Source organism: Protopterus annectens, chromosome 8.part0 (assembly GCF_019279795.1).
Source record: "Protopterus annectens isolate FY-2018-M chromosome 8.part0, PAN1.0, whole genome shotgun sequence".
Lineage (NCBI taxonomy): Eukaryota > Metazoa > Chordata > Ceratodontiformes > Protopteridae > Protopterus > Protopterus annectens.
In genome coordinates this window covers 304,932,613-304,947,721 of record NC_056741.1, presented here as the reverse complement: position 1 = coordinate 304,947,721, position 15,109 = coordinate 304,932,613, and the positions used below count along the sequence as shown (strand labels likewise).

General features: G+C 39.4%; 1 protein-coding gene across 1 annotated transcript in view; it reads right to left on the bottom strand.

The window, feature by feature from the left end:
* The window catches only part of INSRR (insulin receptor related receptor), a 467,004-nt gene that overhangs the window by 225,480 nt on the left and 226,415 nt on the right, over positions 1 to 15,109 (bottom strand). The window contains exon 8 of the mRNA XM_044079802.1: positions 6,098 to 6,333. Coding sequence (XP_043935737.1) covers positions 6,098 to 6,333 — 236 coding nt within the window. The remainder of the gene's footprint in view (positions 1 to 6,097; positions 6,334 to 15,109) is intronic.

Sequence of the window (15,109 nt, the reverse complement as noted above, 5' to 3'; positions counted from 1 at the left end):
TAAATGGTTTATATTTCTAGGCTTGTTTGATATATATGGTACAGATAATTCTTTAGCATAATCTTAGCATCTAACACTGTTGAGATCATATCTAGGACACCTGGAAGGTGGTATTTATGGAGAAATGTAGGGATTATTTAGCTTGGGAATGGAGAGTGTTCACAAGCAGTAAATATGTCAGGAGTGATCAGAGTTACTCCAACAAGTAAAGGAAAAGACTTATACATTTTATTGTGGAAATTTTAGAAGTTTGTAACCAGAAACACAGATTTTGCTCTGACGTATTTTCAGCAGTATTATCAGGATGATCCTAAAGTGAAATTAGCAATCTCACCTTGGTTAAGGCTAAACAAGACCAGGTGCTTAATTTCAAAGATAAGTTATGAAACAAAGGGGTGATCTGACAGTATCTCTAAATCATTATAACATTTTATGTAAGTTTTTAATCTGATCGATATCCTAGCCCATTCACCCAATCCACAATATGCCCTTAACCCAAGATATGCAACACATAGGCCTATAAGTCGGTTGTTTAAGCTCCAAGTAGAAGAATGGGATTATAGTGCTCATATCAGTTCAGGATCTTACAGAAATATTGATCAAAGCTTAGAATGGGAAGTTTCTTAGAACAGATGCCTATCTGGCAGAGATTCAGGAAAAGTTTATGACAACTTTTCTGCAAATGCTTACAAATCTCATGAACTAAATTGTATGTAGGGGGCCCTCTACCTAACTTTTGGAAGGCAGTTACAATAATTATTAAAGCAGAGACAGTCCTCATAATTCTTTTAAAATTGAAAAGTCAAAAATAGAGTGTAGATTCATTGCCCAACACACAACACAAAAACACCATGAAGACCATACTCACCGACAAGTTAGATAAATACAGAACTAATCTGTCGTAAGTAAGTCTCAGTTCTGAGATAACCCCTGACAGCTGAATGGTCACAGCTATTTAAATAGTTAATCTTAGGTGACTTCAAGTCTAGTGTAACTGTTGAAAGGTTCATAGGAAGAGCACAAAGGTCATGTAAATATCATATCCAATGAGTACATCTTCATGCCTTTACTGAAAAAGGGTTATGAGACAGCAGTGTCCCTTTTTCTCTTTTTGTTAACCTCCTATATATAGGTATATGTTAAAGCTCTTTAACATTCCAAGGCAAGAAGAGCTTAGGTAGGCAAGGGAAACATGTTTGCCTAGTATACAGTTGACTTGCAGGGACAATTTGATGTATATTACTAACTCCTTAAGGACTTTTGAAGAGTATCAGTCTTCAAGGCAAATATGGTAGGTCAGTTATGGCCCCCATTTCAAATTATCTCTTTCAGTTTCTATTTCACTGGCAGAGACACTAAATGGCACATGGCTTGGCTTAGTTTGCAGCCAATAGGTCTCTTCGTGTTAGCCTTCTTTCTCAGTCAGCATAAATTAATTACCTAATTAATCCAAAAGATATTATTATTTGCAATGATGATGGACAGGTTGACAGATGAGATCAGACACGAGTCCCCATGGACTATGATGTTTGCAGATGACATTGTGATCTGTAGTGAGAGTAGGGAACAGGTGGAGGAGACCCTGGAGAGATGGAGATATGCTCTAGAGAGAAGAGGAATGAAGGTCAGCAGGACTAAGGCAGAATAGATGTGTGTGAATGAGAGGGAGGATAGAGAAATGGTGAGGATGCAGGGAATAGAGGTGGCGAAGGTGGATGAGCTTAAATACTTGGGATCAACAGTTCAGAGTAATGGTGAGTGTGAAAGAGACGTGAAGAAGAGAGTACAGGTAGGATGGAGTGGGTGGAGAAGAGTGTCAGGAGTGATTTGTGACAGATGAGTAACAGTAAGAGTGAAAGGGAAGGTCTGCAAGAGGGTAGTGAGACCAGCTATGTTATATAGGTTGGAGACAGTGGCATTGACAAAAAGGCAGGAGTCAGAGCTTGACATGGCAGAGTTGAAGATGTTAAGATTTGCACTGGGTGTGACGAGGATGGACAGGATTAGGAATAAGTATATTAGAGGGTCAGCCCAGGTTGGAAGGTTTGGAGACAAAGCCAGAGAGGCAAGATTACGTTGGTTTGGACATGTGCTGAGGAGGGATGCTGAATATATTCTGAAAAAGATGCTAAGGATGAAGCTGCCAGGTAACAGGAAAAGAGGAAGGCCTAAGATAAGGTTTATGGATGTGGTGAGAGAGGACATGCAGGTGGTTGATGTGACAGAGCAAGATGCAGAGGACAGGAAGAAATGGAAACAGTTGATCTGCTGTGGCGACCCCTAACGGGAGCAGCCAAAAGAAGAAGAAGAAGAAAGAAGATATATGTGTGTGTGTGTGTGTGTGTGTGTGTGTGTGTGTGTGTGTGTGTGTGTGTGTGTATGTGTGTGTGTAGAAGTTTACGTTGGGGGGGCTTGTTCCCCATTTTGGGGTGTGCAGGGGGCTTGCCTTTTTGCAAAAAAAAAGTTTAATGGAGAAGAGCGATGTTCAAGATTCGCTCTTCTCCTGTCGTTTCAGTCCTTTTTTGGGGCCTATCAGCACTTGTCATTTCAAGTGTTGAAATTTCAGTAGGCAGCTGTTGTCCCTTGTTTAGTATATGCCTAAATCCAGATCTGTATTCTGGTGTTCTTTCATTTCTCTTCCCATTACTTTTTTAAATGTATACATTTCTGCATTTGCTAATGGATTGAGGCTTAAATAAGTTTAAAATAAGTGTTTGCAACCTCTACAATGTATTTAAGCAATTTTCAGATTTAATTTTTTGTTAACTATAGTAAAGACGCCCTTTTGGGGTCTGTGGACTTAAGAAGGATGTATCTGGGCCATTAAAAATGCAACTCTTTGCCCACTCCCCCCCAAAAATGATTTTGCTCATTTCAGTTCCATGTGATATTAGAACAGCATTCCATAACATAAATATTAATCTTATATATTTTTTAAAGTTGTTAGTATGAGAGGTTTTCTATAAGCAAACATTTTTTGAAGGACATGAATTTTGCAACTCATGTCTATTACTTTATAGTGACTACAACCCATAATAGATGAAGAAAAAACACAAATTGTACAAGGAAAAGACCAAAAATATGAGTCTAAATTAGAGACATCTGAGAGCTATGCCCTCTGCACAGACACACACTCCCACTTGTGACCAGGAATTGCACAACTTGTATGACTGTGTATTTCAGTTATCTGACTTAAAAACAAATAAATCAGTAAATGCATGCATCACGGCCCAGAACTGTATCTCAGCTTGTTGCTGTCAAAACAATCCAGTGTAGCAATTGCAGTCCACTCTACTGTCCTAGCTTCTTAGCCCAAGATTCAGAGACAAAGGCCCAAAAACAGGAATAGATTTTAATTGCTCATAGAGATAAGGTGGTGCAGTGGTACAGCAGTTAGCACTGTCACCTTATAGCAAGGAGCTCTCTGGTTTGATTCTCAGCTTGACCGCCTTTTGTGAAGAGTCTGCATTTCCTCCCTGCATTCTCGTGGTTTCCTGTGGGTACTCCAGTTTTCTCCCACATTCCAAAGACATGCGCCTGGAGTGTTTCTCTCCGGGCCTCCACTAGAAATGGGCTCTGTTCCAGTCAGACTTTCCCAGTAAACAAATATTAAATTAAATAAATATTGTTCTTATATACTTAGCAGCTAAAGTAATATACTTTGCATTCTTCTTATTTTGGAGTTTCCCATTTAGGGGTCACCACAGCAGAACAACGGTCCACAGAATGATTGACAGTGGAGTTTTACGCTGTTGAGTTGCCAGCCCTGTGCCCAACCTTCCACAGAAGGCACACACACACACTCACACCTAAGGCCAATTTAGAGTGTCTAAACCACTTACAGCATGCCTTTGGAAGGAAACCAGAGCACCTGGTGAAAATCCACACGACCACAGCAGGGACATGCAGACTCCACACAGAAGGCACCCCAGCCGAGAATTGAAGCAGGGAACCTCTTGCTGTGAGGCGGCAATGCTAACCACTGCACCACCATGGCCACCCAGCGTAATATACTTTGCCTTAGCAATCATTTTTTTTTTTGTAAAGGATATGATGTCTGAAACTCACATCTGCCATAGTTTAGAGTCTGCAATGCACAAACCATTTGTGATTAAAGCATAGTTTTAGCAGGACTAGACCAAAATATCTCTGAAATTGTTTTTCTCAAGAATTGTAACACAAAGCCAAAAATAATTAGGGGACAAACAACCCAAAAGTGTCACAGGAACACTGTCTAGTTTATGTGACTTACTCAAAGTCACACAGTAGGCAAATAAAGATGGAAGGAACCAAACCTTAAATGCTTCACTACAGGAAAAGGTTTCTTAAGAACTCAAGCCTCACTCATCTTTGCTAACTGCTAGACAGGTTTACTTAAGTTAAAAAGTTGACAGTACAACAGATCTTAGTTCAACATGCATTTTCTCAACAGTAAGATGCATGAAATTCTAATGAGTGGCATTATTGACTGATTGTAATTCTAAGTGATTTATCAGTTAAAGAAAAAAATGAGACACAGAGCAAAATATGAGGCAAAATCAGGGACATTGTGTAAAACTGGGGACTGTTGAGAGGCAGAGCTATGCCCTCTGCTGAGCACACTCACACACACTCTCACGCTTCCACTTACTTACTCTCGCACAGTCATGCACACAAACACACACTCACTAACTTACACAAACACCACGTGTGCACACTCACACACACACACACACACACACACACACACACACACACACGCACACGCACATGTATATACACAGGCATTAGAGGTCATCTATACAGACCAGTATATAGATACACATGAAGAATATTTTGCCAGGCACCCACAGTAAAATAATTTGCCTTGTGTATTATGTTAGGTGCCTAGTTTTAAATGATGGTATGCCATTGTTTGAAAGCTTTTAGACCATGTGTTGTTAAAATGGGTTCCTATTAGAACGACAAAAACGCATTCTGTCGAATGTGTTTTCGTCGACACAAAGAGGGAACAGGCAAAACAGCAAAGTGGCTGTTCAGCGAATTCTTTCCCTGGGAAAGAAGTCGATTGACCGATTCATTGCTTTGCCCTGTTCTGCACTGTTGTGTGGTCCCTTGTCCGGTATAGCTCCTGAGCGTGAATGTGCAACAGTTACTGACCTTAGGGTTAGGGTGCGGGTTAAGGTAAGTGCATATGTATGAAAGTGTTTACTGTTTTTTATTTTTTTTTTTGCATTAGATGTATGGTTGAGTTAAGTGTGTATGTGTCTTCAGCTGTTTACTTTTGTTTTGGGGGGGTAGAATTAGGGTTAAGGCAAGTGTGTATGTGTTTGGAACTGTTTATGTAAATGTGCAAGAGTTACTGACTCTAGGGTTAGAGTGCGGGTTAAGGTAAGTGCATATGTTTTAAAATGTTTACTTTTTTTTTTCCGTTAGATGTATGGTTGGGTTACTTGCATATGTGTTTTCAGTTGTTTACTGTTTTTTTTTTTGGGGGGGGTACAATTAGGGTTAAGGTACGCGTGTATGTGTTTGGAACTGTTTTTTTTTTTTTTTTTTTGGGTTGGAACAGCGATTTCTTTCCCTAGGAAAGAAATCACTGTTCTGTGGTGTCGATATTTTCAGCTTTCACTGAAAAAGTGTTGATAAAACATCGTTCACTGTTTTAAGCATTCGATGTTTCAATATAGACCCATTAAAAGGAAGAGCAGAGAATCAATGTGGAAGCTGCTTTTAAAATGAAGCACCAGAATGCCGTGAGCACTCAGTGCTACATGGGTTTGCAGTAAACTCTGGTGTTTTCGTAACAGAGTTCTTAATTAGCCCTGACTGTGTGTAAACACACAATGACTTCACCTTTAACTCACAAAAGAAAGTAAAATCAATGATGAGAGCAGACATCACAAAATGGGATGCCTACTACTGAACGTTTAACAGTGGCTTCCAACGTTGGTATGATCTGCACGATTTCCAGATTATTAGTGTACCTCTCTGGAGAAAACAGTAAAGTGTGATGTTTTCACAGCATAGTATCCATACGGGTTAGTAGCATACAAGAACATGAATCTATTTACCATGTCATTCCACCTTAAAGCTATAATCCTTCTAACAATCTTACCCAAAGGCTTTGTTCTTATATAGACCACTTCACTCTTGGCACCACGGCTACGACCCTCCTCAGCTGTTGTCAGAGTAAGGGCTTGTACCATCACAGCATACTGGGTCCAGGGTTTGAGATTCTTCATTTCAACTGAGGGGTCAAGGTGATTTAACGGTTGGTCAACATCCACCATATTCCAGCTATTGGCTCCACAGGTATCTTGCCCAAGGTATCTTGTGACATTCTGAAATGGGCTATAACGGAAGGAAAGTTTAATACAAACCTGAAACATTAACACAGTAAATACATTTACCGCTGCATATTTTGAATTTCAGTTCTTTTTTTCTGATTTAACCATATTTAATGCTTATAAAAGTTACCAGATAAGTCACACATCTTACATTTATGGTACGTACTGTTGCTCAACGGCTGTACCTTCACTTTGCCAACTTAAAGCAAGAACCAACACAAAATATGAAAATAAATCATTCTTCTATACTTCTATAAGCTTACTCTCAAAAATACAAAGAAAAGAAACCAACAAATATTTTTTTTTTCTTTTCAAGTGTAGCAAACTGCTTGCTACAAATGAAGCAAGCAGTTGCTGCAGTTTATAGTACAAACAGTGCAGTACAGTGATCAAGTTTAACCACAAATCCAATACTGGCTTTTAAAAGCCACTTTACACTAAAGAGCCATCAAGATTGGATAGCCAATTGCTGCCACTAACACTTTGTGCCTAAGGGCAGTTCTCCCCTTTTCCCCACCCTAACTATGCTGACTTTACGTACACATTTGCATGTTTTTCTTTCTTTCTTGCCCATCTTTTGTAGTTGTATTACAAGTGAACACAGATAAAACAGCCTGTATAAATTGTTGGTTCCCTCAATAGAATTTTTTATTTTTTATTTTTATCTTACATTTGTTGACCGGGCTAGTCCAACTGGATACATGTCCATTTTCAGTACAGGCCTGGGGAAAAAAGCTCCACAATCACAATATTATTTGCAGTAAGAGACATTTTACAAAAATTGAGGTACATTACAGTTTTTTACCATACACTGGATTTTTGCTTACAAATTTAGTACATATCAGGTATAGTTAGTCATACAAAGGAAATCTCAAGTAAAACTTTTAACTGAAGAGACACACACACTCTTTTTAGGTAACAGGAAAGTAACTAGCACATACAGATAAGATGATTAATACCCAAAGATAAGTGAGGTAGTTAGTCAGGGATAGCACAGGGGGATAACCATTGTGATTTAAGGTATGGTTTCAGTTTGCTTTTAAATAGGGTGATTGAGGAAAGTGAGGTTAGGTCACTGGGAAGAGAGTTCCAGGTTTTGCCCACAGTATTACAGAACAGAGAGTCACCAGCCAAATTGTTAGTTTTACCTATTTGCACAAGTTGTTTATTAGATGAGCGTAGGGTCTTTAGGTTGCTATAGGGAGTGATAAGATTTGTAAGTATTGGTGTGTTAGTAGGTTGATACAGGATCATTTGGGCAACTGTTAGTTGGTTAAATAGTAGAAAATGTGGCAACTCTAACCATCCTAGCTGTTTAATATTGTGACAATGATGGGTTCTGTAGGTAGACCCAGTTACAAATCTGGCAATGTTATTGTAGGAGATGGCCATCTTGTTCAAGTTGCTTTTGCATAGTTTAGTATATATAGGGGAGGCGTAAAGTAGGGTAGAGATTAAGTGGGTAAGGGCAGTAGTGGACCTGGCTAGTGGGGTCAGAAAGGGTTTGATCCTATAGAGGGAATCTAGTTTTCTGTTGACTATTTTTATAGTACTGTTTATATGGGAATCAAAGGTAAGGTTGTTATCTATTGGTACCCCAAGTAGTTTTGTAGTAGGATCAGGAGGGATGATAGTACCATTAATGATGTGACAGTAAAATTAAGTAGGGAGGCTCTACAAGTGGGAGTAAATAGTAGTAGTTTTGTTTTTTTGGGGTTCAAGATAAGACATTGGTGTAGAAGCCATTTTTCAACTGTATTAAACATGTTTTGGGTGAGTGAGCAACCTGGGTGTAGAAGTTTATTGATGTCTGACCAGAATTTTTGTGGTTTGTTTTGGTGGATTTGTTGGAGCTGAAAGCAAAAATTACTTTTGTCCAACTGTATGGCTTTTTTCGTTTTGTTTCTTAGCTGTCTAAACTTTAATTGATCTGCAGGGCTTTCAGTAGTGCACCATTTTGCCCAGACTTTGTTTCTAAGGAGGATTTTTTGTTTAGTAGCTTTAGAAAACCATGGTTTAACCCTAGTTCTAATTGTACGAGTTGGTGCATGGTGGTCAAGAAAAGTTAAGAATTTAGAATTAAAGTAAATAACTGCTTCTTCCAATGGTAGGTGTTTCAGGGGAGACCAATCACATGCTTTACATTCTTTTTGAAAGGTGTCAGGGTTGAAATCTTTGTTGGATCTTATTGTCCTATTGGTGGTTGGGTTTGGAATGTCACTCTTATTTCTAATTAAGACGGTAAGAGAATGGTCACTTGTGTCTTCGGGGAGGGTTTCTACTATGTAATTTTGGTGATGACTATTTATGAGGATCCAATCAAGGGTGCTTTCCTTGTTATTAACTTTATTGGTCCTTGTTGGGGATGTAATGGTTTTAATAAAACCATAAAGGTTAATATGGGTAGAAGACTGTTCTGTGGTACAACTCTTCCAACTGATATTAAAGTCACTGAGTACTATGGTTTCTTGTGGAAAGCCAACTAAGGATATCCTCTAGGGTGTTAGTGTTATTGCCTGGGGGAAGATAAACACAGATGATATAGATAGATTTACATTTATTAAGCTGAATCTTGGAAATAAGGATTTCTGCATTACTGGCTAGGGGTGGTTTAGAGTCTATGGAGGCCACCTGTAAACCAGATTTATATAGAATAGCTACTCCCCCACCCTTTTTAGCTTTACAGTCTAGTCTCAAGATATTATATCTGGGTGGAATAATGTCATTGTCTTGTGTTGGTGCCTTGAGCCATGTTTCAGTGAGACATAGGATGTCAAATGAATCTACATGCATGAGAGCATGTAGGTGGGTAACCTTATTGTTTATGCTCCGAATATTAAGATGGGCTATTAAGAGTGAGTTAGAGGATCTAGTAAGCAATTGTAAGTTAGCAGGGGTTGTAATGTGGGGCTCTATAGTTGTAATAGAGTTTGGGCCTGGATTTGGGTGGATATCACCATCTATTAAGGAGTGAACTTGTAGTCTCAGTGCAGATTTTAGAAGTTTACATATTAGGTTCTGGTGTTTCCTATCTTTTGAGTTATTACATTTAATGTCAGTCACTCTATGATATTTAACTGGTAGGTAGTTTGATGTGCTGGGTATGTTTTTATGGCTATGAGAGACTACAAGTGTGGGTGTGGAGGTTTGTCTTATGAGGTATTGAAATCCTAGGCAGTTAAGGTGTTCATCGAGTGTAAATAGATAAGCTATGGATAGGAAAGTTAGGAGTGAGAATAAGAGTAGGAACTTAAGGAGTGGTGAGGTAGATGGCATATTGGAAGTGTTATATACAGGTTATTGTGTATGTATATATATATATATATATATATATATATATATATATATATGGATATAACAGGACAAAGCTATTTCACTTTTGACTACTAATTCAACTGCTCACCTCTGGACTCCTGTCTAACCTTCTACTCATTTCACACAAAATCTGCCCAAATGATACACTGGTATTACTCTCCCAGACCACAGGGTAATATTAGACTATCAGTCTGCAAACTATTACAAGCCTAGCCAATATCCATAGGTCAGACTCAAACTCTGCACTTTGTATCTGTAAGGTAAGACCTTAACTATTATGCCAACCCCAATTTCCCTATATGTTATCCACAGTAATCTTGGAAGCTGAGGATGGAGGGTGGCTAATTTTCTTAGAGACTCCTCAGCACAAAAATAGTACTATTGCCCTATTGCCTCAAAAAGTCAGATGGCTCAGTAATGCTTTCTAGAAGGGGTGCCAAATGTATCTGCTCATGGTACTTATATATCTGTGTGCTCCACCTGTATGGTCATAATTACCAACCTGCAGTTATGCATTCCTTTCTCACAAGTCCCATACTCAGCAAAAAATAGACCCCTCAGTAACTTTTAAATTAAATTCATATATCTGCTCAGAAGTATTCCTACAAGTGCTCTGTCATGTCAAAAGAAGACAGAAAACAATGAAGTAGCAGCACCAGAATATAACAGACTGAGTACAGGACAAAAAATATACAAAAATGATTGGTCAGCAAAGGTTAAAGGATCTATATCATATTATCATAAAATCAAAATGTTGAACGGCACAACAATGAAAGTGAAGTTGGAATACATATTTAGCGAGAGTGTGGGGGGCTGAGCACCCACAATACCAAATTCGAGTTTCGGCATTTTCGCTCTTCTCAATGTTCAACATTTTGCATCTACGATGTAATGATATAGATGCAGATTAAAATAAGAAAGGCTGTACCTCATGGACGACTATGAAATGCAGTAGGACTTCCTCCCTGGTCTTCAGGTTACTGCTAAATGGAAAGCTTTGATTTTAACTATTTATTACAAAATGTATCTCCTGCATGGCTAATAATAAAGACAGAAAATAGTGTCTCCATACAGCTACTTGTTGGCCTTTTTGTCAGATTGTTATATATCAACAGCTCAAGGCATTCTTCCTTTTCAGGAAAAAAGGGATAAGAATGTCTTTGTTTCTGGAGTATAACTGTTTTCAGAAGCCATACACCAAGAGGGGCTCATGTAAATTAAAGCATACATATTTTCAGAAAATTCCTCACAGCTATGTCTGACGTCATTAAAATTCATGATAAACTAAATATGGGGAAGCTTCATAGGTTAATGAGTTCTTACTAAGCTTACAGATAAGGAGGTCACTGAGAAGCTCATCCCTGTTAGCCAGCACTGGAGGAGACAAACAATGCTCTGCACTAAGTAGATTTTCCACACATGTCCCAGTTGAAAATTTGTGATCACCTATCTAGCCATTCAGACTAGTTTTAACATTTGCTAGAAAAGTACACTACTGGATATGTAAAGGCAGCCTATTGCAGAACAGGGAATATATTGAGTTACACATCTGCCATGCCATCTGGTGTTGTTGTTGTGGTAGTATAGGTTTAGTCCTCTAGAGTGCGTATTTTTCTAGCACTTTTTCTATTTAGGTGAAGAAGCTCAAAGAGTGCTGTGCCATTTATCTCATGGAAAGCTAAGCAGAGATGATGCCTCAGGAGTCTGTATGATACTGAGTAGAGGAACATGGCTTTTAGTCTCAGATTATCTTAAAATAATATTTTTTAATTTACTTAAGCTGCTTAGTGAGCTACAAGTCAAAGGAGGCAATCTACTCAAGGATGGGCCTAATAAGGAGGATCATAGTTGGACTATAAATTCTTTGGATCTTGAACAGAAAACACAGAGGTCAAGCTGTACAAGGTAGAAGGATTTTCTAAATCCTACAGAAACATTATGGTCAAATGAGAGTCTGTTTTCAAAAAGGTACCCAATACCCAGATGACTGTGAAAAATTTAACATGAAAATGATCTATATGTTAAGCAGAACTAACGCTAGATTTAATAAAGGAAAATAAACTGGATTTCTTGGAATTGAGGGCAAGCCCACGATTAACACACCAAGTGTTTGTTTGGTTAGCCATTGCAGAAGAAATTGAGTTTAACAAGGGCATTTCATAACTACCACCAATTCGCAATCATCATCAAACTTGGTTAGACATAGTCCATTTACATCAGCTTTCATACCAGAGAAGTACATAGCAAAGAGGATTAGGCCTAGAACAGAGCCCAGCAGTGATGCTTTTCTTTCTGCAGCAAACCTATTTGACCTTAATGATATGGGGTTATGTCAAATAACTAATTACCTATCCAGTGAACACCATAAGGTTTTGTTGGCAGAGTAGGCCAAAGGCCTTGGCAAATTCCATGTAGGCATCAAGGACTCTTATGAATGGTCCCATTATCCCTTTCAAAAAACTCAGGCATGTTGAGCAGGTGTGATCTTCCTTTTACAAAGCTTAACTGGTATGGATGTAACATCTCATATATTGTTTATTAGGTCAGGTAGCATATATTCTATAGCCTTGTAAATAACAGTGAGACTAATGGATCTGTAATTACAGGGAACAGCAAAGTGGCCACTTAATGCAAGGGCAGCACAACAGCTGTATCTGATGTTGTCATTTTCATTAATTCCTCAAAAAATGGGTCTCGGATCTGACCATCTGATCTGACTCGGCCGCTTTTCTATAGATTCTAGGATCTGACTCTCAAGCTCCTTCCTTTACCCATACTGCCCCTGACCACTGTATTACCTCAGATCTCATTTGCTGCTCTAATGATTCAGTCAGTATTGCGTTCTCTTGAGCTCAACAGTTTTGTTTTTTTGGAATAGTGAGTAAAAACTTTAGAGTTTAACTTCTTTTTTTTTTATTTATCATCTTTTATAGCATCCTCTCTTTACCCTACTAAGCTAGTTTTACCTTTTTTATAAATCTCTTTACCATCCTTTGGTATTCTTTCTTACCATCGCTGGCCATTTTTCACTTTTCCTGTAACTCCTCTGTAAGGTATTACTATTACCACTGTTGGTATAACTTCTGTTTTCTCTCTGTACTTTATATATATATATATATATATATATATATATATATATATATATATATATAAAAATGTTTCTTTAAATTCTCTTTCTTGACTGGTTTTGCTGTTAGGCATAATTCTTGCAATGGCTGAAAAGCCTACTGGATTTAAGAGGTGCACTTACTGTGAGCATAAGATGCCAACTCTGATGCCCACAGGGAGTGCATTTATTGCTTAGGCCCTTTTCACTTAGATACTTCTTGTACCATTTGTGCTGGTTTCAAAACCAGAGCCATCACTGATCGACGAGACAAATTAGTGCTTAAGAGCCTTATCCCTGCTTCTGCACTTTCTTCTGCTGTGCCTACTTCAGAGGCTCAAACTGCCTCTCAGAAATCAAAATCCTTGGAGCCCAGACAGCATAAAAATTGTCTCTTGTCAGGTCTTCCAAATCTACCCCAACATCTGAGCCTCCAGCTAAGATCTCCAAACACACAGATTTGAAATGTTAAGATCCAATGCCTTCAACCTCAAAGTCTCCTTGGCTACAAAGCTCTTGTTTTTCTCCAGAACCAGTTTCTCTAAGACTGAGGTCTCCTTTCCTACAAGAGACCCCAAGAAAGTCTTCTTGACCTCCTTCCACTTACTGTTCGATCAGGTCCTCCCAAAGTCTTTCTGAAGCAGCTGTGGATAGGATAATGAGAAAATTTCTCAGAACACAGACCTAGATAGGGTCTTACTGACTCCATCGCCGATCAGATCCATGAGCCTTAATCCTCCATCACATACCATCACTGCTTCTTCTCTGATATGCTTCTGTTTCAGCAACCTCAGATAAGAGATCTCCAAGAGTTGAAATATCAGATTCGAAGATGCCTCTATCTTTGACTCTGACTACTTCTCTGATCCATTCAGCTCTGACTCCCTTGAGCAGGATGTGTCACAGAGCTGAAGTGCTGGCATCAGATCAGAGAGAATGATCTCAACTGCAGAGCCATCACTTCCCCTCGGGGCCTTGGTGTTAGACAACTTGGCTCCAACTCCTCCCTCAAAGCGGAGAGTTGGGGAGCTCCCTGTTTTGTCTGATCTGATAGTTTTGGCTCCAGTTAGATTGACCTTGCCTTATCCTGACCCTCTGCCTTCCAGGTGGCGGAGAAGCTTGTCTCCCACCTGAGAACTGTTTTGACTTTTACCTCGTTGGATCCAATCCCTGTTCTCACTTTAGATCCTGTTTCTGAGTCTGTTTATCCTACTCCACAGGGACAACCAGCCTGTAAGAGCTTCCAGGCAGTTTTAATTAGGGAACTCCCTGCCTCTTCTGATACCTCTCCAGAGTAAGCCAATGAAGAGGTCCCCAGAAAGAGGTTGTACAAAAGGAAGCACTTAGATTCCCCTCAGGAATCTTTGACAGATGACACTGATTTTGATGAAAGGGAATGGTCCCCTAGATCTCCACCAGAAGATGTCTCCTTTGGAGACATTCTAGAAATTCTACACCACAATGGTGGGTTGGTCTTCTAAAACCCCTACCCAGAAGGAGTCAGTGTTCCTAGAAGACTTCAGGTCTGGCCCATCTACGTCTTGGGTTACCCCACTGGTGGATGAGCTTATAGATCTTGTGCCCCACTAGGCATGGAAGGAATCGGACACCATAGAACTAATTCCAAGCTATCTGGATAAGATTCTTGGAGCACCTAAAGCCAGACAGTATTTGAGTAGGGGAATCCCCATAGATGCCATGGTTGTTGCTGCAGTCACCTGAAATGAGCTGGCCAAACAAAGCTCCTCTGTCTGTCTCCCTAATAGAGAATCTAGGGTGTTGAACAGGTACAGGAAGTGAGTTTACACCTCAGTGACCTATGCTTTATGGTCACTAAACTACATGGCACACTTCACTAGCTTACAGAGGGACTTAGGTCCATGTCGGTGGAGGAAGAGAAGACTTGTTCCTCATGACTGGGCACCCTACAATCTATACTGAATGTGTCCATGAGGTTAATCTCTCATGCAGATATTAGATCATGGGCTGCGGGTACAGGCATAGCCATTAAGAGACATGCCTGAATGTGATTGTGTGATTTTGCTGAGGCCTTTAAAGCATTATTCCTCAATACTGCCTTTGATGAATCTTCTCTGTTTGGGGCCAGTATTAAAGAGACACTTTCCCACAGTGAGCAAGATGGAAAGACCTTTTCTGCTGTAGGAATCCATTCTTCTACCCCGCAAAGACCCTTTTCTATAAATCAACATGGTGGTAGAAAAATGGGGTTCTGAAAATCTCAAGGGCCATTTCAAGAATCATACAGAGATTTTCCTCCCAGATGCAGACAGGGAAATAATAACAATGAAAGATGCCACCCACATGGCAGAGGGAGTCCGCAAAACCAAGAGTTCTGAGA